The following is a 22027-nucleotide window of genomic DNA, read 5'->3' as shown; positions in this document are numbered from 1 at the left end:
AAACTTGAATAACAAATTTCTTCATTGGCTTCAAATCATATTTCGCTTTCGAAATTTCCATGAGGTATGAAACTCCTTCGAACTCACGTCGTACTGGAAAATACATACTCCCCGATGATTGCATGATGACCCCTAGTAACTTGGCATCGGAGTTATCGGGGCAGGAACCGCCTTCTCACTGGATAATGGAGCAATATTTCCCCAGTGTCAGAGTTTTGTGCATCTTCCTCGAAATCAATATATGTTGCCTTGGTTTCAGAGTTATCTTGGCAACAGTAAATCTGACTTATCATCACTAGGGACCCAGCTGCCGAGCCACGATGAGTTTGAACTTTTCGCAGATCCTTCAAATCGGGGTATTCCTAGAGTCGCGGGAGAACTATCCGAGGCTATCGATATAATTAATACAGTTGTTGTGGCACTCTGCTACCAGGTTAACAGAGCCAACCGGAAGTTTTTGCATTCAGAGCAATCGCAATAAATGACGCTGCTTATCTACCTATTGGGTTGACCCCCAACTACCTGGACCAACTCAATCTTGGAATTCAAAATGGACTTGAATTGCAAGAAAACGACAGCTGGCATGTCAGCTCCGAGGAGAATTTATTTCTAGTCAATCGCCCTGGACCGCTCGTCAAACTGCCTTGGATGATATTTGGTCCAAAAATTATGGCTACATAAAACAATTTAAGTACATACTATCAGAGTGAACACGCCATACCCAACTCGATAAATCCAAACCGGGGGAGGTCCTCCCAATGGGATACCTAGGTACTTAACCGTCCACATTTTATCAATCTTCAGGCCAGCAGCCCCGAGAAACATTTCTTCTAGAATTCCAGTCACCAGCCGTATCAATGCGACGGTAGCCACGCACATGAAATTTACCCTAGCTCGCAGTTTGCTGGTAGAATTTCGTTGGTGATATCCTTTTCTGTCAATGAAGGCATTACTGTAAGCACGCTCTACGGCAGGGACAAAAATTTTTACGATTTTCAAGTTCGTGTCGTTCTCATTTTGCAGAACTGAGTAGGCAAATGTAGTAAGCACGAGTTCTTGTGACACAATCTAGTCAGATGATGTCAAATTACTTTTGGCCAGGCCCGTACTATCCATCTTAGTTGAGTGACATGTCTCGATCGTAGTAGATTACTACTCCTGGAAGATTCCAATCTTCACTAAGAAGTTGTTCCCAGTGCCCTCCAAGGTTCTCTGGGCCCTCTCAGCGGCGAGCTCACGATGAATTTAGGAAAAGCTATTAAGACGAATCTTGTTATCAGAATCCATCTTACACCTTGGCACCTGCCTACTCGTAGTAGATGAGTACCTCTACCCGGAATATTTTATAAACCCTCTAAGTATATTAACATTCGCTTTGTATACGTATAGTGCGAATAGGTTGGATAGAAACGGGCCAAAAAAGAACATGAAAGCAAAAATGTGCAGAACGAACTATATACGTGAATTGAAGGAGAACATTGCAATTTCCAACGAGACAACTGAGAGAAAAAAGTGAAGCGAGTGGCCCTCGCCAATTTGTGGTCTTTGGCCCAAATTATGATGCAGTCCATTTTCATGACATCGTTACAGATTGGCAATGCGCCTGTCTATCCCCGATTATACCTTTCATTGAATGCGTTCACCGCTGCGAGGATAAACTAGTTAGTATCGGGAATTCACGGTCACTGAGGGCAGTCAGTACTTACCAACGGCAATTTGTCTGTACAGCCAGTTTCGAGAGCTCTCATCCTGGACAGGAATGAAGGGCCCATTGGCACCACCCTTGAGTGTAATACTCATTCCCGTGCGTTCCTTAGAAATGGTCTGGATGTCCTTGAGACGGATGTCCCATTCCGCATCGAGCTTCTTCGTACGCACAAGCATAATTCTGACATACGTCAACAGGACCATGATTTCACGACCGGGAAGCTCCAGATGAGCGATGTAGTCCTCGTTGAAGAACTTTCCATTCTCGGTCGTTTTAAGCCAGAATTGGCCAAGGGCTTCGCGTTGTGAATATGGACGAACGATGCCGTCGATGCCGATGAAACGAGTCAGTCGCACACGGTCCAGGCCCTCGGCGTCAAAGACCGTAGTGGTGTTCCGGACTCCCTCTGCTAAATTCGAGGCAAGGTCAAAGGCACCAATTGCGGGCTTAGTGGCCAGGCCGATAACACCCTTTCCGACACCCTTGAAGAACCCTGCGACTCCCTCCTTCTCAGCGCCTTGTAGAGGATGACGCGCCAAGCCACCAATACCACTTGCTAAACTAGTAGCAAATGCATTTCCACCGGCCGTGATACCGTAAAGTGCATGCTTGGGGCGGTTACGGGACTTGGAGAATCGGCGTTGGTCCTGGAATTCCTTGTCCAGGGTCGCAGCGGTCAGGCCCTTGGACATACTTCCAGTAAGCTTCGCCATACTATCGGAGAATCCGAAAACTGATTTCTTGACGAAGCTTGTGGCACCCTTCGCGATTCCAACGCCAAGCTCTTGTGGGCGGTCGGTCATGACAAGACCCTGGTATGGCTCATAGAAGATATCAGCCACACCAGAACTGATGTTGTTGAACAGGCCAACCGGGTTTCCAATAAAGTCAGCAGATCCAAGAATCACATGGACTTGACGTAAGAATTCTTGGGTGTAGTGAGCGCGAACGTTGCCGAACAATCTTCCAAAGGAGACACGAGCGTTTTCAAGCATCAAGGCGTTGAGGCGAACAGGTGCATCGTTGACGTTACCCATCGACATTGTCATGACATTGACAACGAACATCAGGGGATTCGATGGTTGCATGGTGTCCTCGACATTGACTCGTTCTGTCCGCATGAATGAAATATCGAGCTGCATGGGCTGGAGGTGTAGCAGCTCAAAGTAAACATCCTGGCCGGCATCATTCTGTTGAGGCTCAGGAATGTTGAGGTCTTCGTCACAAAGCACTCCCTCCTGTGGTTCAGACCACGAGGCCCCAGGAATTTTGGCGAAGTCTAGCATAGCAAAAACAAAGTCCTCATCCAGCTCAAGTGTCATCTGCTGCAGAAGCAGAGTGGCATACTTGATGTACAGAACACCGTATGAGTCGTCCTTGACTCTGGTTATCATCGCATGGAAAATAGGGTGGGCCTCCATCTCCTTCCCAGTCTTGGGGACCACACTAGGGTATAAAAGGATAGGGAAGATACCACCGTACAACTGGTTGTCGATCTGGATCCACTTTATGGTTGTGTTAAGTGTCTGGTAGATCTTCGACTCCCGGAACTTGATTTCAATTTCGCGGAATGTCAAGTAGAGCAACTCCTTCAAGTTTTGGTTGATCAAGGAGATACCGATTCCACCTAGACGAAGTTGAGCCTTGAAGGTCACATCCGAGTTCATCTCTTTGACTTCAAATCCAGTGCTCATGCTCGCCTGTGAGGAGTGACTCTTCTGCTGCTTGTAAAGACTCTTAGAGGCCTTAAAATTGGACAAAACAAGTGACTGCGTGGGTCCATCGGCAACAATGTTGATATCGATGATTCTCTGATACTCGCCAGGTTGTCGGGGTGGGATTCGCATCGGGATCAGGTTGCCAATTTCAGCAAGTTTGATGCGTCTTTCTTTTCCTTGGCATGTGAGGGTAAGCGACTTGTTCTTGGTAGCGGGATAATCCCACGCGTAGGGCATGACGCTTCGCGGAGGAAGGCGATAACGGATAGGCTTCCAACTAGTGGATCGGTCTTCCTCGTCATCTTCCACATTGGGGTTGGCTTGGTAGAAGATAAATTCTGTGTCACTCTCGTTACGCATCGAGAATGGCCAGTTGCGAGTCTCGAAACTAAAGTGCAGGAATAAGGTGGCATTCTCGAGAATGACATCGACCTTGATCAGCTTCTGTCGTTGGTTCGCCTTGGCCAGCTTGATATGAACGGTTCCAACGTCGGCGATATTGAATGGAGAAGACCATTGATTGTTGACACCAGGGAAACAGAGGCAAAGCTGCTTATCTGCTGTCTGCCGAAGGAAGTGAAGCGGAACTAGCTCGCCACTCTTGATCTCGAGAACGCTAGATGAGCCAGGTTCGCGAACGAGAAGATCCTCATTGAGCTTGCTCTTCAAGATGAACCTCGGCGCGATCGTAACTACCTTGGTCATCTTGTACTTGCCCTCACCCTCGACGACTGACACGCCAGCGTGGAACTCAGATCTGCCTTGTTTATCGGGGAAAGCAGCCTCAAAGGTGCTACCAATGGCTTCGAAACTTTGCGGCTTACTCCAAGCCGAATCGCCAATCTTCAGGATTGACCTGTTTTTCTTGTCTTCGGCACCATATGAGTACATGTAAGGAAGGGCACGGCCTCCTTCTCTTGGGTCAACTCTCATTCCTTGGCCTGCGGCACTGCGCGCAGACTGGAGGAAGGCTTTGCTCTGGATGTCCATGGGAAGTCCAGTCTTGTTCAAGATTAGGTACGGACTGTAAACAGAAACCTTGAAAGCTCCTCCACTATCGGGGATATTGAAGTAATGAAGCTTCAGCTTTAGTTGGAGGCCACGCTCATCTGTTAACGACAGGGTATGCTCTCTGCGATAATCCTGAGCATTGCCGTTGACAATAGCAAACTCGCTTTGTCGGAAGACCGTGTCCTCTAGATCGATGCTAAGCAGCAGGAGGTGAGACAATTCCACCACATGCACAGGACTCACACCACCCTTTCTCAAGAAGTTCGTCCAGTCCTTCTTGGTGTTCTTGTCATAGATGCGATATTTGAAGTCATAGGGTAGGAGATTCTGAATCTCCACCGGGGCAAATATTCGAATTCTCATGTAGGGATATGAGTTTGTAAGAGAGTCTTTGTTGTCGAAGGTGGCGTTGACTTGGAAATAGAATGGCGGAGATTGCTGACCCCCTTCACTAACGCACTTGACGGTCCGGGTAGGCCGTCGAAGAAGTTCCTTCCAGAAGAGCTGCTCGTGTGACCAATCGTAACCGAAGCCCTGGTCAGGACGAATGACAACGGAATGAAGATAAGCCGATCCGACAGGCGCCGGTCGTGCATCGCCAGGAAGAATTTTCTCGATTTTCAGTAGATGGCCATCACTTGGGTTGAAGACGCCCAGCTCCACGGGGATCTGAGTGTTGTTTTCCACCAAGAGGGGTGAGCGAAATGTGATGTACTTGACGTTATCTGCTCCAAGCGTAACCTCAACCAAGAGACGGTGAAGAATATTATCCCGCTTGGGCTTGAGACCGTAGATAACCTCGCCTTCTCGAACCACGGGAATTCGATTGACACTGTCAAATCCGCTACCCTCGAGCTTGACACCAACAATTCCACCGTGGCCCTCGGGGTGAGGGTTTCTCGAATGGCAGTGGAGTCCTCGAATCGCCAAGGATATTCCTCGCCGTCGCTCAATTTAGCGGCCGGGCCTTCCTCACCTGCGCTAACATCGGCCCACACTCGAAGGTCAAAGCCAGTGTAGTTGCGGATTCTGTAAGGAGCATCGGCACCTCTTGGCTTGGAAAGCACATCTTCATCTGTATTGAGGAACTGGAAGGATTTGGAGGCCAGTGCAATCGTGGCCGACGTCATTGTCAACTCCATGGTCTTGTGAGAGTAAGCATCAATGGAGAAAACATCGGGATTGTTTTCTTTCGCCATGTGGAATCCAAGCTGCCACGGTTCGATCAAAGGCTCCCAAGCGGATTTCGAGAAATTGTACACATTGAGGAAGGTCTCGAAGTGCGTATCAACATTCAAGGTAGAGGACCAGTCGCGGACGTCCACGTTGAATTTCTTTACGCTCCAATCCAGCAATGGCAAGTCATGTAAGTCACCGATAAGAATGACTCTGAGGCCATCAATTTTTGCGGATAGCTCCTCGCGTTTCAGGACAGCTGAGCTTTCAGATGTGACATTGTTGTCAGGCGTCTCAACTGTCTGACTGGCACGACGACGAGTTCTGTGGGCCAGAGTCGAAGATGTCTTGCTGCCAGATCGTGCTCGCGTGCTCTTTGCATCTGTAATCTTCTTTACTTCCCCGCCCTCGAGGGGCTGGGCATTTCTAGCTCTCATCTCAGATGCCTTATTGACGATCTGGGTGGCCATTAAGATATCACGCAAAGACAGCCGAAGAACCAGAGGCTCAATATGCGCCTCGATCGAGGTGAGTGCAGACCCCTTATCTTGTGGACGACTGTCAACAGACACTTCAACAGTAAAATCGTCCAGAATCCGAAGGCGACTAGTCTCAAACTTATCCATGCGGCACAGAAACATGCCAACCTTTTCGATCTGCAGAGTCGACACATTCTGATGAGAGATAAGGATCTCCTTGGTACCAAGGACAATAGCTTCAGAGTGGGGGATCGCCGGGTTGGCTACCATGATAACCTGAGCATCAACCAAATTGACTCGGAATGAAACCGTTGTCGTCCCAGCAGTAGAATTGCCCGTAGATACTTCAGTTTCGGTTCCCTCAGGAGATGTTGCATCGTCAGAGCCAATCTCTGATTCTTCAGGAGACTCAGCATCCTCCTCGAGGACTTCTACAGCTTCCTCTGAAGTAAACGCGGAATTGCTGAAAGACTGTAAAGCAGACAGATAGTCTAAAGCAAACATGATTCGAGGACTGTCGATAGTCAGCATCGCAATGAGATGCTTTTCTGGTCCAGGGGACATGGAAACGCTAGCCATGAACTGCTGCTGCACATCATTGTTGATCAAGGACATGATATTTCTGAACTTATTCGTGTCCTGCTTTCGGCTATCGCGGATTGAGAACGAATGAATCAAGAGTTCTGACTCCATGGACCCATCGGTCAACATGCGGAGCTTGACTCTCGTGTCATTGAGGGAGAATTTGGATAGACTAGAATCCTCCAAGTGGCCCGCGGGTTGGTTGTCATTGGCTAGGATGAGCTCCAATCCAACACTATCGACCTTGAAAATCATGTCTAGGCGTACCCAATTCTCCTTGGTCTCGCTGCCAGTTACTGGGTCCGTCTCTTGGTCCTTTTGCGCTTGTACAGCCTTGGAGGTGGCTTCTCTTGTGGGCTCAGTGACAGATGAAGGCAGAGCTTCCATAGCCTCGAGCTCTTGTTGCTCAGCATCGGTGGCGAATGCGCCAGGTATCGACTTCGAAAGTGCAAGCAGGAACTTGAGTTGACTCTGCGAGATACGAAGATTGATTGGAGACAGGGAACCTTCGATCTCCATATCTGGGCGAGGATTGTTGGTTTGATGTTCCAGATAACATATGCTGAAATCTAGATTGACCTTCTGAATCATATCCAATTCTTCAACAACACCATCTGTGAAATGGAACTTGGACGTGAGGCGGATGTTGCGAACACCGGTGGAGATAACATTAACGGCCGGGCTGTCTTTGGACTCGTCCATTGGAACAAACTCGTTCTTGGCGTAGATCTCACCAAGGTGAGCAGTGATGGTGTCCCGCGGTCGGTCGTCAGTCATCACCCTGGGGAAAACAACAATGGGAGTCTTGATGACAATGTCAAGACGCATGCGTGAAGCATTCTCTTGGAGTTGGTTTGCTTGGTTCGCAGCCGCCTGTCGAGCAGCGTTGAAAATCGCCTGCATTTTACCAAACTTGACGAGAAAATTGATGATTTTTCGATACGGCTCTTCAAGGAAATTGATCTTGATTGAGCCTGACCGCAGATAGACCTCGGAATCGTAGCCAGGGTAAGTGTCGCTCTCAGGGTCGAACGTCTCATATTTGAAATCAGCGAAATTGTCACCTTCAATCGTCAAGAGACGTCGGACATCTGAGTCCTCTGAAGCACCCAGATTAATGTCATCAACCAAAGTCAAGCTGCCAATGCGGGACTGTATGGTCATGGCACGACCAACAAGGAAGATTCCGACATCAGCGGTGTTGAGACTCAAGGTTCCCAGGCGAACACCGTCATTGTTAAGAATAAGGGCAATACTCTTCAGGTTAGACTTGATACGAATCTTCCCGACTTGCTGTGGCGTTTCCTGCTCATTTGGTGCTTCTTGCAAGATCTTCTCTGATTGTGGATCCTGATCGGCTGGCTGTTCAGGACTTGTGAACGTAAGAAGAATGAAGTCCAGAAGGGTAAGCAGCGTCTTTCTCGTCACCACAAGGTTGATGGTCGAGACGGAGATATCAAGGTTCATCGCGACTCCCTCGTAGGTTGACTCAAATTCTGGGGATTCAGGTTTCACACGGACCATCTTCAAGTGGAAAAGATCTTTGTCTTCATCAGCATTGAATCCCTTGGATGAAATGATCCGCTTGAACTCCGGTAGTGGGTTTTCTTCGATGTAATCATCAACACTCAGGGACTTGAGAATGACCTCGGCAACCATATCATAGGGACGCATGTAGAAGTCAAGCTCGAAGCCCTCAGCAACCAGCTCGACCAGCAATTTGTCTTTGAGTGGGTCTTGCGAGTCTGCTCTGAATAGCGAGCCACGAAGACGACCAACGTTGAACTTGAACTCAAAGTCCCGGCGATGAATATTGTTCTGTGTATCAAGGCTCGTCTTATGATGCTCCGCATCGCCTTCATGTTCCTCCTCATCGTCGACAACAGGTAGATCCCGTTGCGCCGGGGGTAGGAATGAAGCTGCTCTAGCCCGAGTAGCGATTGCCGCTTCCTCCCTGGCTTTCGCTTCTGCCGGACCGGAAGAGCTACTGGCACTGTCAAATTGCGGGATCGCGATGTCAATCAACTTCATCAGCCCCTTGTATTTGGTGTCAGACATGGAAGCGTGCAGCTCCGGCAGATTTCCGGAGATGCGCGTCCGCGTGAGTTGCGTAACCTTTGGAACAATACACATTTCGAGAACGAAGTCGACATTGATTCGATCAATAATGTGGAAGTTTTTGGACGCGACAGCGGAGGTGAGCTGTGCTTTCGTTGCTTCCACACCAGGACCAATCAGTACTTGAGTGGAATCCAGTTTGATAAGGAAACGATCATATAGCAAGTGTTCAAGCTGCTTGTAATCTTCCTCTTCGTATTGTTTTTTCTGCTTGGACTGAAGTTCTCGTATGGCCTGTCGGTCGACGAGTTCGCTGTTGACACTTGCATGACCGGCGTCAATGATGAGACACAGGGAGCTTTCCTGTGTGATACTCTCGGGCACGATGATCAAAGGCGCGCGCACATCGAATTGTGCATCAACCTTTTTGTGTTCTTGCAGTGCAAACTCCAAACCTGCTCGAGTTTGCTGCCGCAGACCTTCAACTGTAGCTCCAGCAGTGTCCAGCAGCGCTCCAATTGACTCCATGTGCCGCTCGGGTGGTTCAAAGAATTTAACGATTCCCACAAGGAATCGCGGATTGTAGATGACCTCGATACTCTTCAGCTTAACCTTGACCGCTGAGTCTGCGTCACTTTCGAGGGGATTCTTTTCCAGTTGCAGATGGAACAGGCTGTCTTCATCTTCCAGATCATCTGCGCTGGCTTGAGAGGCAAGGTCATCGTCGTCGTTATCGTCTTTGTTGTCGTTGCCCTGCTCCAAGGCCTTTTTGGGTTCGGGAACTGAGTCCTTGACCTTGACTATCTGTGGATATAGAGTCCCGGCAGTGGTACCATCATACATCTTCAAGCCACCGAGATCAAGATCAAGGAGATAAGAGTCGGGTCGCTGAAGAGCTTTCGCGCGGAAATTGTCGAAAACAAGTTTCATAACCTCATTTGCAGCGCCATGCGGATCTTGCTTTAATGTGAAGCTACCAGCACGAAGACTCCAATTGATTTGCAGCTTGGCCCATTCCCTGGGTACATCGACATCTTCGGACAGGGCCTTCTTCTCGTCCCAATCAATGGCGTTATATAGCTCCTGTCGCTGTTCGTCGGTCATGGCAGTTTCTTCGGACTCTTCTTTCTTGCTGCCCCAGATCCACTCGCCCCAACTCTGCTGCTGGGCGGGCTTCTTGATGCCGACGTTCTCTTTGCGAAGCTGATTACGCGCCAGCGATCGCCAGAATCGAATATCCTCATAGTTATGTTTCCATTCTAGCTTCTCGAGCTCTTCAGTTTCTTCTGGAGTGAATGTCTCTTCTCTTTTCCTCTTTTTGAACAATTTGATGTAGGCGATACGATCATCTCGGCGCTCCTTCACGTAATCCCAGGTCCATCGCTTATTACGATCATGAATCTTACTGAGAACTGCATCTCCAGCAAACTTCATCCATGCGCGAGGGTCTTCCTTGACCGTGCACTTGGGTTGGAATCGTTTATACTCCTGATGGCGGATAAAGTAATGGAAGAGGTCTACCAGCATCAAGGCATCGCGGTACTGGTTGTCGTCCAGAACAAAGCCCAACTCATCGAATAGCAATCGCGCTTTCATGGCAGGACGGTCATACTTCCCCGACTTGTCCATTTCCAGTCCAGCTCGGCCGCTAACGGGACGAAGCATGAATTGATTTCCGTCGCCATTATCGATAGCGTCGCGCAATTTTGTCATCAGGTCGTCATGGCTGATTCCTTGAGCTTCAGCACCTATATCAGAGCCTCTTCCAGTACCCAGCAGGGTTGCATCTGTGTTCCAGTATACCGATAAGGCACCGAGCACGGCTAGCTTGTGTGTCGTATCGGAAGTGGATTGGATAAAGGTAGGATTCCACTCGGAGTCAGTGCTGACAGCACTCAATTCCTTCAAAGTCAACCCCACAGCAAAAGGATGGCCAGGCGAAGCGATAGAATCCTCGTATCGAAAATGGACGTTCTTGATCGAGATCTGTAGGTTGTCGACGACTGCCGTTACCATGCTTTGGGTAAAGCTTTGATTTCGTCTTTGCTCCTCTTGGCTCATACCCTCGGCATTGCGGTCGCGCAAAATTTCAGCGCTTTCGATCCGTTCCATCTTCAAGGCATGCGCCCGCTTGTCTTCTTCCGAGGCATCGTAGTCTGCATCCTCCTTCGGGGCTGCGAGCAGGAAGACATCTTCAATGTCGACCTTGACCGGTTTACCCCGCAGGTTTGACCATGGAATCGATAATGTGAGTTGTCCGAGGTGACCCTCCACAACGTTCAAGGGCAAGCGCAGTTGATCCAGCGCTTCCCGGCGCAGTTCCAGGTTCCGTAGTTTGACATCGCCCGACCAGATTCCAATGTTAAGCTGTGTCGCGTCGAAGTTCTTCACGTACATTCCTAGAAAGCGGTTGAGCAAATTGGCAACCACACCTTCCAACATGATTGTTAGATGGGGCCGTCGACCGGGCCAGGTGGTTGGGCTCGATTGCCGGCAATGATGTCGTTAAACAGGGTGGGTCGAGATCAATGAAAGGCGTTCTTAACTCTTGAACGATAGGTCTGTTAGTGATCTAATTCAATCGAGCTGTTTGAAGGGGAGAAGGTAAGCTCTCTCACAATATCCAAGGACTTCTTTCCGATAGGATCGAACTAATTCAAGCCATCCAAACAGGGTTGGCCGCACGCGATACCGAGGCGGAGAAACAACCTTCAAGTTGAACGAGAGAGCCAGGTTCCAGGAAGTGTGAAAGTGGTGTGAGAATGATAGAAAGGTGTTGAGAAAGCGACCTAAAGGATCGCAAGTAAATGTTGGGTATGGAAGCCAAGCCAATGGCCCTGATTGCGTGGATTCAAGAAGGGCCGTCCACTTGGCTATCTGTTACGCAAAGGCGGCGTGTACGGAGGGGGTAAAGCTACAGTACGAGGGGCGGGAGGCAAGCACTCCCGTGACTGCCAAGGATGAACTTTGAGTGTACAGTACCGACTCCAGTAACTCTATCTACACTAAAGAATACTATATTTACAGGAAATAGAGACATCATCTCGTTGAATTAGCAGGAAATAATAACATGAAATAATTTGAGAACCCCATAACAATTGATTCTTAGCATATCCATCTACTCAGTAATGCCAACCCCCCTCCTGTATTGTACCCGAGTATACGCTTGTTTACTGGTGTGCACGCAGAGTGACATCAGTCCCGTGCAGCTTGGAACCTTGAACTGGCACTGCACTGGTAGTCACGTGCACGTCACGGGATCCGGGGCAATCCCGCACAACCGCAATCAACGTTTCTGCCTGAGGTTTCCAAGTTGCTCCCGGGAAACTACCATCTAGGTCTCTGTGGCCCACCCGAAATGCCGGGCACCTCACCAAGTCACTTCATTTCTGGATATTCCTATTTGCTCCCCGTCTCGGAAACCTACGGCCTCCCCGACTTCGATCTCGAGTCTCTTTCTGGGTTAACACCCTCATCTCCACTCTTCACCCTCTTCTTCAGCTTCTTTTCAGCCCAATTGGGTAAGTTGACGAGCCTATCTAGCCATACCCGAGGCTTTTCGTTCCCGCGCGGCTTGCTAACCCGACTGCACACGAAAAGCTTCTTTCCTTCTTCATCCCCCGCCATGCTCTACCGTACCACCGCCGCCCGCTCTGTGCTCCGGGCTGTCTCGAGCTCCAATGCCTCCGTGGCTCGCTCGACCCTGGTCAACCCGGTCTTCAAGGCCCAGCTGACCTCGTCCGCCCGCTATGCGGTCCGCCCGTCCGTCAAGTCCAACTTCGCGCTCGCTGCTCACAAGCCCGTCACCACTGCCCTTGTTCGCCACGCCTCGTCTTCCAGCAAGGTATGAGACGCTTTTCAGATTACTGCGCGACCCCGCGCACCATACCGCTGATCAATTGACTAACCTCCGATATAGGATGACGATGATGTCGACATGATGGCCGGTATGAAGTCCGAGGCTGTACGTTCTCCCCATACTTTCATTTTCCACAATCAATTGCCCTGGAGCAGAGACTGACCTGAGATTTCTCGTTATAGAAAGTCATCAAGGACACTTTCAGCCTGGCTGCGGTCCCCAAGGAGGCTCTCTACCTCGGTATGGCCGGTGTCATCCCCTACCTGGCCACCTCTCTGGAGACCGTCTACCTCTCCTATGAGATCAACCGCGCCGCTTCCCTTGGCGATGGTCTGCTCTTCTCCGGCCAGAGCGCTGAGCTGCTCCTGCACATGCTCGAGCCCCTCCAGGTCACCTACGGTGCCGTCGTAAGTAGATAGATATCTTGACGTCAGCGTCAAATCCAGAGATCCCCACCCGCTAAACTCTCTTCTAGATCCTTTCCTTCCTCGGTGCCGTCCACTGGGGTCTTGAGTGGGCTGGCTACGGCGGCAAGTTCGGCTACCGCCGTTACGCCGCCGGTGTGATCGCCCCTGCCGTGGCCTGGCCTACTCTGCTGTTCCCCACTGAGTACGCTCTGATCACCCAGTTCCTTGCCTTCACCTTCCTGTACTACAACGACGCTCGCGCTGCCGCCGTTGGCCGTGCTCCCCACTGGTACGGCATGTACCGTTTCGTCCTGACCTTCGTTGTCGGTGCCTCCATCGTCGCCACTCTGATCGGCCGTGAGCAGATCCAGTCGACCATCAACACCGAGCACACCATCACCGACAAGGTCAAGGCTCTGCTCTTCCTGCAGAAGAAGGAGAAGGAGGAGGCCGATGCCCGCCGCAAGGCTGAGATCGAGGACTCTGAGTAAATTTGGGACGAAACCATGTTTTGAAGTTGTGTTGAAGGGGAGGGGCTGATTGGTGGGAGCCCCCGTGTTCTCTCTCGATTTTTGCATTCCCCGTGATTTTCATGTAGAATATACGCAGAACGCACTAGGGCTGAAAGCTTGTTTATTTCCTTTGTTTGAATTGGAGTGGTCACAAAAAGACTTTCGAAAATAAACGTTTCCATTTGTCACTCTCAAGAAGTAACCGGGCGTGACATGTTCTAATTATAAAAGGCTGCGAAGTCAATGGTCCAGATTGACTCGGACCCGGAACTGTGTAATACTAGTACCCACGTGCTGCGGTGGGATTGACCTTCAAGTTCAGTTCAATTGGGACTAAACCGGATCGAGCTGCCAAAAGCACCATGACTGACCCTCTGGGTACTTCAAAGAACTTGAAGTCAACTTGAACTAGGGGTACCAAAAAAGCATGTGCCTAGTACTAGTAGGTACCGGGTTACCGTGACCGATCGGGACCTCATTCAAGTTTTCAAGGGCCGAAGCCGGTTCAAGTTGCCCATGACGATCCCCGACTCCCGGGTCCAAGACCTGGAGCCGCGCGTGGTGTACCTGGAGGAGCAGCTAATCTCGATTTTTGTTTAAAAGAATGTTATTAAAAAAATTAATTTAATTAATGAAAATTTACGTTTACGTTGATCGGCTCGGCCATTAGCTTAAAACCAAGGTTATCTTCCCGTCTTCCGCATCCAAATCCACGGGGTCAGCTGGATTACCAAAGGGGACCTTAGGAAGAAGACAGAAGAGACCGAGAGGGGAGAAGGGGGGGGCAATGGAAACCCAATCTAGTTGATCTGGGCGGATCTAGCGTTGTCAACCCTTGGGTGTGGCTGGCAAAGGAAGGAAGGTAAAGCGAGGGCTTTAAAAGAGGGTGGCCCATTGACTGGTTAGAAATGGTGCATAACGGACCCCTCCTCTTCCTCATTCTGCGATAGAGAGGCCCAGCCGTACACTCTGTACGCGCCAGATTCCTGTCGGATCGTCGCTCACTCCTCGCGTGATCTGCTCCCAGTGCACGTCCCCGTCCCTGGCAGGCGACGGTTCCCTTTTCCCCGCGGCGCGAGGGGGACTTAGGGTCTTGGTCTTGGTCTTGGGATGAGAACCGGTTCTTTTTAGCCTTTCCAGAGTGTTGGATCGAAGGATTCAATTGGATTTTTTATATCAGAACTTGAACCTTGGAACTCACCTGGGCAGACTAAGACGTCACCACCCCGGAGGTATACCCATGTATTATATACGGGAGTACGGATAATCTGGTGGAATCTATCTATAGAGCCACCGTGTCTGTTAACTCGGGCCGGGGCATGCTTGCCCAGACTTCCACAGTCTTGGAGAAGAAAAAAAAATGATTTATGGAGACGCAAAGTGGATTCGAAGGGGGGTGGCAGGGGCAGAAGAAGGCTTCGAGGGTTGTTCTTGGCTGCGACTAGAGTGGTTTCTCTTTTCTATTTTCTATTCTCACTTTTTTTCTTTGTAGTCTCCGGAGAACCCCCCTCCCCCTTCTCCAGTCTCTCCAGCCTCTTCAGCCAACAATTGTTCCGCATTTCTCCATGATTTCTCCATGAATCAGATGAGCAGCGCAATCGGCCTAGAGAGGACTAGCTCGTTCGATAGAAGGAAAAGAAACAGCCATCGGAAAAAGGGGGGGCCTAGAACCACGAAAGGGACAGGGGAAAAATGGATCGTGTCATGTGCGCGATCGACGGGGCTGATAGATATCCACCATTTTTAGAGAATTAATTAAGGGGACAATTGCATTGGTGGGAGTTCACAGAGAGTTACGGAGTGCCTGTAGACCGTGGTGGTTATACTTATCTATACTGTCTCTGTCTCTGCCAATATACAACGGAGGGTAATTATAGGCGGGGATTAGTAGTAGTAGTAGTAGTAGTAGTAGTAGTAGTAGTAGTAGTAGTAGTAGTATACTATTACTACCCTAGTATGTACTCACAACCTTGGAAGATATCACCCTATACCTAGGTATTATTCAAAATCCAGGGATATAAGATGGGATGCCATCTGTATCCTAGGATATCATGCATACCACAGATAAGACTTCCGATAAATAGAAAGGGGAAAAGAAAAGGAAAGGAAAAAAAAAAAGATGCACCACAAATGATGCACGGCCAAGTGGGGAGTGATGAGGTCTTCTGATCAGAAAAAAAACCCCCCCTCCCCGAACCGGATTTGGGGGAGACCCCCCCCACTCGTCCACAGTCGTCGATCCACTTTGTTGGATAAAAAGGTAGGTCAACCTGGAGAGAGTCGTGAGAGAGAGAGAGAGAGCTCCCTCTTTTTGCCTTCGCCCCTCGTACGTCAACGCGCTCCACTCTTGCCCTGCCTTGGCCCTCTTGTGGACTTGGGGCAACTTGAATACTCTCTCCGCCACTTGTAGATTCTCCATTCTCTCTCTCTCTCTTTCTACTCTCTCCGCGTAATTTATTCTCAAGTTCTCTCTTCACCCCCACACCCGCCTTTTCCCCCTCTCTTCATCCACCACCATCACCACTATCACCACTATCACCATCGCCGCCACCACCACCACCACCCACACCACACAGAAGAAAAGATGCGCAACCCTTTCTTCGAATTTGACGAGTCCAGTGTGGATGGCGACTCCGAGCCCGCAAATGATCTCGACGAGATTGACGGTCGCCAATTCGAGGTGGTCACAGCACCCCAGCAGGAAGATGATGGTGAACGCGCTCTCTTGCAGGACGAGGACCGACACGGGGAGGACCTGAAGGAACGTTTCATCGGTACTATTGATCAGGGTACCACCAGTACTCGCTTTATTATCTTTGATTGCACGGGAGTGCCCATTGCCAAATATCAAACCGAGTTTCGCCAGATTCACGAACATCCTGGGTAGGTTTTGCCCCCCCCCTCTCCCTCTCCCCCCACCTTCTCGACCCCTCCCTTTCATCTAGTTCGGCCAGCAAGCAAACACGCCACGCTGCAAAAGACTGTTTAGTACAGCCCAATTAACAAAATCCTTGCCGTTGAACAGATGGCACGAACAAGATCCCTACGAGTTGGTGGAGTCGGTTTTCATCTGTATCGAGGAGGCGATGAAATCATTCCTAGCAATGGGCCATTCACGATCCGACGTCGAAGCCGTCGGTCTCACCACTCAACGAGAGACCGTCCTGGTCTGGGACTGGGAGACCGGCGAACCCTTGCATAACGCCATTACTTGGACCGACACCCGTACCATGAACTTGGTGCGTGAACTGAAGGAGAAACCCGGGGCCGATAACTTGGTCAACCTGTGCGGTCTGCCCCTCTCCACATACCCCTCTTCCGTAACCTTGCGCTGGATGCTGGACAACCTCCCGGATGTCCGCTCAGCCTATGAAGATGGCCGTGCCGCCTTTGGTACAGTTGACTCTTGGTTACTCTATAATCTGAACGGTGGGGCCCAGAATAAACGCCATGTCACCGATGTTACCAACGCCTCGCGGACCATGTTTATGAACCTCGAAACTCTCAAATACGACGATACCCTCCTGAAATTCTTCGATATTGATCCCAAGAAAATCCGCCTTCCCGAAATTATGCCCTCCGCCGACAAGGAGGGCTTCGGTGAAATCGCCGAGGGTCCCCTGGAAGGTACCCGCATCACCAGCTGTCTGGGTGACCAAGCCTCCGCCCTGGTCGGCCACTGTGCTTTCACCCCAGGAAGCGCCAAGAACACCTACGGTACCGGTTGCTTCCTCCTCTACAACGTGGGCGAAAAGCCCGTCATCTCCAAGCATGGCCTGCTCGGCACGGTTGGATTCCAGCTGGGCCGGGATCGTAAACCCGTGTATGCCCTGGAAGGCAGTGTGGCCGTGGCAGGAAGTGGTGTATCTTTCTTAATGAACAATATGGGTTTCTTCCGCGATTCCCGGAAGGTCAGCGACCTAGCCGCTACTGTCCCTGACAGCGGAGGTTGTATTTTCGTCACAGCCTTCAGTGGTCTATTCGCGCCTTACTGGATTGATGATGCTCAAGGAACCATTTGTAAGCTTCTACACCCCCGAGACCTTATCTCACCGTGACCGACTAACCATTCTGTAGGGGGAATCACTCACCACACTCAGCGTGGCCACATTGCTCGCGCAACTATGGAAGCCGCCTGCTTCCAAACCAAGGCTATTCTGGACGCCATGGAGATGGACAGTGGCAAGAAGTTAACAGAGTTGGCCGTGGACGGTGGCATGAGTAATTCCGACATTTGCATGCAGGTAAGAACTCATCTCTTTTTCGCATATCTCGCTTTCTTTTCGAATACTGACGGTTCTCCTTTCTCTACTAGACCCAGTCCGATATCATCCAAATCCCCGTCGAGCGCCCCGCTATGCACGAAACCACTGCCCTCGGCGCCGCTATTGCCGCAGCCTTCGCCATCGACGTGTGGAAAGATTTCGCCGATCTCAAGCATATGAATCGCGCCAACCGTGCAACCTTCACCCCACATATTTCGCCGAAGGCCAGTACACGCATGTACACGAAGTGGTCCAAGGCCGTCGAGATGTCTCGAGGCTGGATGAACAACAAGGCTGATGAGTCGGACGACGACGACGACTTCGATCGTCAAAAAGAGCTATTCGAGAACGACATTTAAAGCGCACACCGGCCTACCATATCCTCCTTTCCGCCCTTCCTACCTATTTACCATCCGGGATACGACCGCAAGCCGGTCTCCCAGATGGTCTGTCATTCAACCAAGGACCGAACACCCACCCGCCCATCATCCTCTTTGACCCTTCATTCTATACCCTCTCCTCGGTTTCCTCGACCATAACCTTCACCTCTTTCAATTCCTGCGAGTGCGCATCGGGACAAACATTCACCCTCATCTTCCACTATACATATTTAGAGCTCTCTTAGATAGCCTCGCTATCCTAATAGGTGCGCCGGTTGGCGTAACAACTTGGGATGCTGCGCTACATACCCGCCTCATGACCTTGACGACGGTTGTGTTTTCCACTCCCCCAGCTCTGGTTTTCGGAGTGAGCTGGGCTCTTGATCATTTCACCTCTTCCCCTTTCCCCTACTTTTTTTTCTCTTTGCTCCCTTGGCCTCGAAATCTTCTTTTCTTCGCGTTTTTTGGCGGTTGACTGTCGACCAAGCGTCGACGATGCATTCTTATCTTGTGTACATACCATCCGAATTCTTATGGAAATAATCTTCTATTCTATATATATGTTATATATTAGAGACAAAGGAGAAAATGAAAAAAAAAAATTCCAAATCACTCGATTCCTCGTTACTAACTACCGCCCACCTGGGCAGGCCCAAGGTAAAACCGTAGGTACTTGGACTTCAAGTTGATGCTCCAATCGAACCCGGAGTCTCAAACCTACCTAGGTACTAGTAATCGTTCTAACAAAGACTCCCACCAACTAGGTTTACCGAAAGGGATTTTTGATTGGCTCTCTAGCACACACTCGGGTATTACAACACCTCTGCATCATGCCAATCTTAGTATGATGTGACAAGTCTCTGCCGGGTTTGTTGAACCAGGCAGAAGTTGAGGGGTCGCGGCAGGCCAGAATCCATGACATCACTCGGTGTGGGGATTGTGGGGGGCCAAGTATACCTAGGCACAGGAGTTTAAGAATCAAGGTTGAGGGTATGGGAAAGCAGGCATCGATGATATTCAAGGTGATCATGCATGGCCTAAAGACTGGAAACCGGAAAGGGAGTTCTATCGATAGCGGTAGACACACAGGCTTTGCAGTTTGGCAATTGGGTGGTGAATACTGGGCACAAATGATGATATTTGCGTGCAACTAGTAGGCAGACAGAGTGTATATGTACACAACCAATACAAAATGGGCCAAGGAGAGCAAGAATGAGACAACAACCAAGAAAAAGGGGTACAAAGGTGGGAAAGAGCTAAAAAAAGAAAATGGTATTTTCAGTAGAGACGCCCGAACAAACCGGGAATGCACAATGAGGAGACAACTGGCCCGTTCCTAATAAGATACAAATCGCAGAGAGGAGAAATGAAAATGAAAGAAAGACTCAGGAGAAGTATGGGCTTACTCCGCCGCTGTGGGCGGTTGTTCAGTCCCAGTGGGGTTCAGGTTAGGGATCTGGAGAGCCTCGGGCAACTTAAGCGGCGCACTGGGCGACGCCAAGAGCTTGCCCTCGAGTTTCTCTCCCTTAAGAACCTTTTCCATCTCGTCCTTGGTGAGGGTTTCGTACTCGATCAGAGCCTTGGTCAGGAGCTCGAGTTCATTGCGCTTCTCGGTCAGGATTTTGGTGGCCTTATCCCGTGCCTCCTCGACGAGGCGACGGACCTCCCCCCTCAATCTCCTGCTTTGTTTCGGAGGAAAGACTATCATAGTTGGTGGATAGGTCAACGTTGCCAAGCTTCTTGGAGTATCCAAAACGAGTGATCAGGGTGAAAGCTGTCTCGGTCGCTTGTTGGATGTCCTATGAACATAGTTAGTACTGTTGGTAGGTTTTTGAGGTAGGAAAAACTCACGCCGGAGATACCGCTTGACACATTTTCCGGGCCATAGATCAATTCCTCTGCAGCCCGGCCACCCATAGCAACGGCAATATCAGACAGGAACTCGGAATAATTCCGTGAGACAGCATCCATTTCCGGCAGGAAGTGGGTCAAACCAAGAGCCATTCCACGAGGGACGATAGTAATCTTATACAAAGGGGTAGATGAGGGCGAGAAGTAGGAAACAAGAGCATGACCGGCTTCATGGTAGGCAGTCGACAGCTTATCCTTATCTTGAATGATGCGGCTCCTAGCCTCAGCACCCATCATGATCTTGTCCTTGGCCCAGTCGAAGTCGAACGAGCCGACCTTGGTCTTGCGATCACGACTGGCATGGATCGCGGCCTGGTTGACAAGATTCTCAAGGTCTGCGCCAGAGAAACCGGGAGTGCCACGGGCGATAACAGCAAGATCGATATCAGTGCCGATCTGAACGTCCTTCATGTGGTGTCGAAGAATATCCATACGGCCGCGGACGTCAGGGAGACCGACAGTGACCTTGCGGTCGAATCGACCAGGTCGGGTCAATGCCTTGTCGAGCAGTTGTGGGTAGTTGGTAGCGCCGAGAATGATAACACCGCTGCTCTGGGAGAAACCGTCAAGCTCAGTGAGCAGCTGGTTGAGGGTTTGCTTGACATAGGCAGCATCACGCTCATTCCGTTTCGCACCTATAGCATCCAGCTCATCGATGAAGATGATAGCGGGGGATTTGCCACGGGCTTGACTGAAGAGTTCGCGGACACGCTTAGCGCCAACACCGACGTAGACCTCATCGAATTCGGAACCAGACATGTAGAAGAAAGGAACACCGGCTTCTCCCGCGACAGCACGGGCGAGCAGGGTTTTACCAGTACCAGGAGGGCCAACCAGAAGAACACCCTTGGGTAGCTTACCACCCAAAGATGAGAAACGCTCGGGGTTGAGAAGAAATTCGACGAGCTCTTGAAGCTCATCCTTGGCCTCGTCACATCCGTGAACGTCGCTGAACCGCACAGTTTGCTGCTGGGGCTGGGCTTCGTTGGTCTGTGTGCCGCGAATGTTCTTCAAAACACCGGTAGTCTCGATCAAGATGGTAACCACAACAAGGGAAAGATAGCTGAAAAATCCAAAGATCAAAAGGAACTTGACCCATCGGAAAACTACGCTGCTCAGAGACTCATCCACTACGACGTAGAGAGGGGCCTCCTTCGCGCCGGTGCCAGTTTGCCGAGTTGCCATTCCAATTTGACCACCACCATTCTGCGCAGCAACGGCCTGTCCAACGGCCTGAAGCTGTTCTGATTTGAGACCCTGGGCCTGCGCTCCGAAACCGATGGCTTCAGCACCGCCGACGCGTTGCAAAGCTTGAGTGAAGATGGCCTCTGTCGTAGAGTTGCTTGCGAATTGTGCGGTCCGGTATCTTTCTACAACAATCGCGGGCATGTTTGCACGCAGCAGGGCTTGGTAGAAGGCATTCTGGGCATTGGCGCTATTCGGGTTATTGTTCGCGGTCTTCTCCTTCTGTGCCAGTAGGTTCTGTGAAGAACCTCCAAATATGAACCTCTGTTGTTGGAGCTGTGACAGACCTTGTGGCTTTGGTGATGTTTGCAAGGATTTGAAGCGGAAGAGCGTCACTGTCGAAACGGATCGAGTGGCCGGGATTGCGAAAGCGCGGGCGAGGGTCGAAGTTCGGCCGGAGCGCTTCAGAGAGGCAGTGAAAAGGCTAGACATGGAGGGCCAGATATCGGATGTCACAGCAGTGACATTCTGAATCATCGTAACACAGGTTAGTGATGGGGAGCCAGATCTTGGAGAATTCAGGATGATTCGCACCGGCCGGGGAATGCCTTGGAAGGCCATAGTTGTCCGATGAACGGCGGCGCTTGGCCGCGTGAGAAGGATGAATCTGCTCTTCGGGGGAGTTATATAACGGTTGATGGGAATGATCAAAAGGAGATGACCTTTGGTTGAGCCAACGGCTATCTCTGATTGAAAAGCAGAGGCGAACGGGAGAG

The 22027-nt window shown here is 50.4% G+C and overlaps 4 protein-coding genes across 4 annotated transcripts; 2 read left to right on the top strand and 2 right to left on the bottom strand.

Moving 5' to 3' along the window:
* Positions 1-1607: 1607 nt before the first annotated feature.
* N7533_005779 (membrane morphogenesis protein VPS13) lies at positions 1608-11174 on the bottom strand (the record flags this gene model as incomplete). The annotated part of the gene is made up of 3 exons (XM_057102429.1): positions 1608-1645; positions 1707-5354; positions 5414-11174. 3 exons carry the CDS (start codon positions 11172-11174, stop codon positions 1608-1610), a joined length of 9447 nt encoding a protein of 3148 aa, XP_056962059.1.
* A 916-nt stretch (positions 11175-12090) lies between these two features.
* N7533_005778 (DUF3429 domain-containing protein) lies at positions 12091-13489 on the top strand (the record flags this gene model as incomplete). Its single annotated transcript, XM_057102428.1, has 4 exons — positions 12091-12576; positions 12652-12696; positions 12774-12998; positions 13067-13489. The coding sequence occupies 4 exons, from the start codon at positions 12091-12093 to the stop codon at positions 13487-13489; spliced, it is 1179 nt and encodes a 392-aa protein (XP_056962058.1).
* A 2605-nt stretch (positions 13490-16094) lies between these two features.
* Positions 16095-18134, top strand: N7533_005777 (glycerol kinase; the record flags this gene model as incomplete). The annotated part of the gene is made up of 4 exons (XM_057102427.1): positions 16095-16393; positions 16536-17530; positions 17588-17754; positions 17826-18134. The coding sequence occupies 4 exons, from the start codon at positions 16095-16097 to the stop codon at positions 18132-18134; spliced, it is 1770 nt and encodes a 589-aa protein (XP_056962057.1).
* Positions 18135-19557: 1423 nt separating this feature from the next.
* Positions 19558-21872, bottom strand: N7533_005776 (i-AAA protease YME1; the record flags this gene model as incomplete). The annotated part of the gene is made up of 3 exons (XM_057102426.1): positions 19558-19856; positions 19912-19954; positions 20007-21872. The coding sequence occupies 3 exons, from the start codon at positions 21870-21872 to the stop codon at positions 19558-19560; spliced, it is 2208 nt and encodes a 735-aa protein (XP_056962056.1).
* Between the last annotated feature and the right edge of the window lie 155 nt (positions 21873-22027).

The sequence above is a fragment of the Penicillium manginii genome (genome assembly GCF_028828005.1).
Source record: "Penicillium manginii strain IBT 31320 chromosome Unknown utg000004l:1.0-7231830.0:1.0-7236170.0, whole genome shotgun sequence".
Lineage (NCBI taxonomy): Eukaryota > Fungi > Ascomycota > Eurotiomycetes > Eurotiales > Aspergillaceae > Penicillium > Penicillium manginii.
Note: the sequence above shows the minus strand (reverse complement) of the source record. Positions and strands in the feature narration are given on the sequence as shown.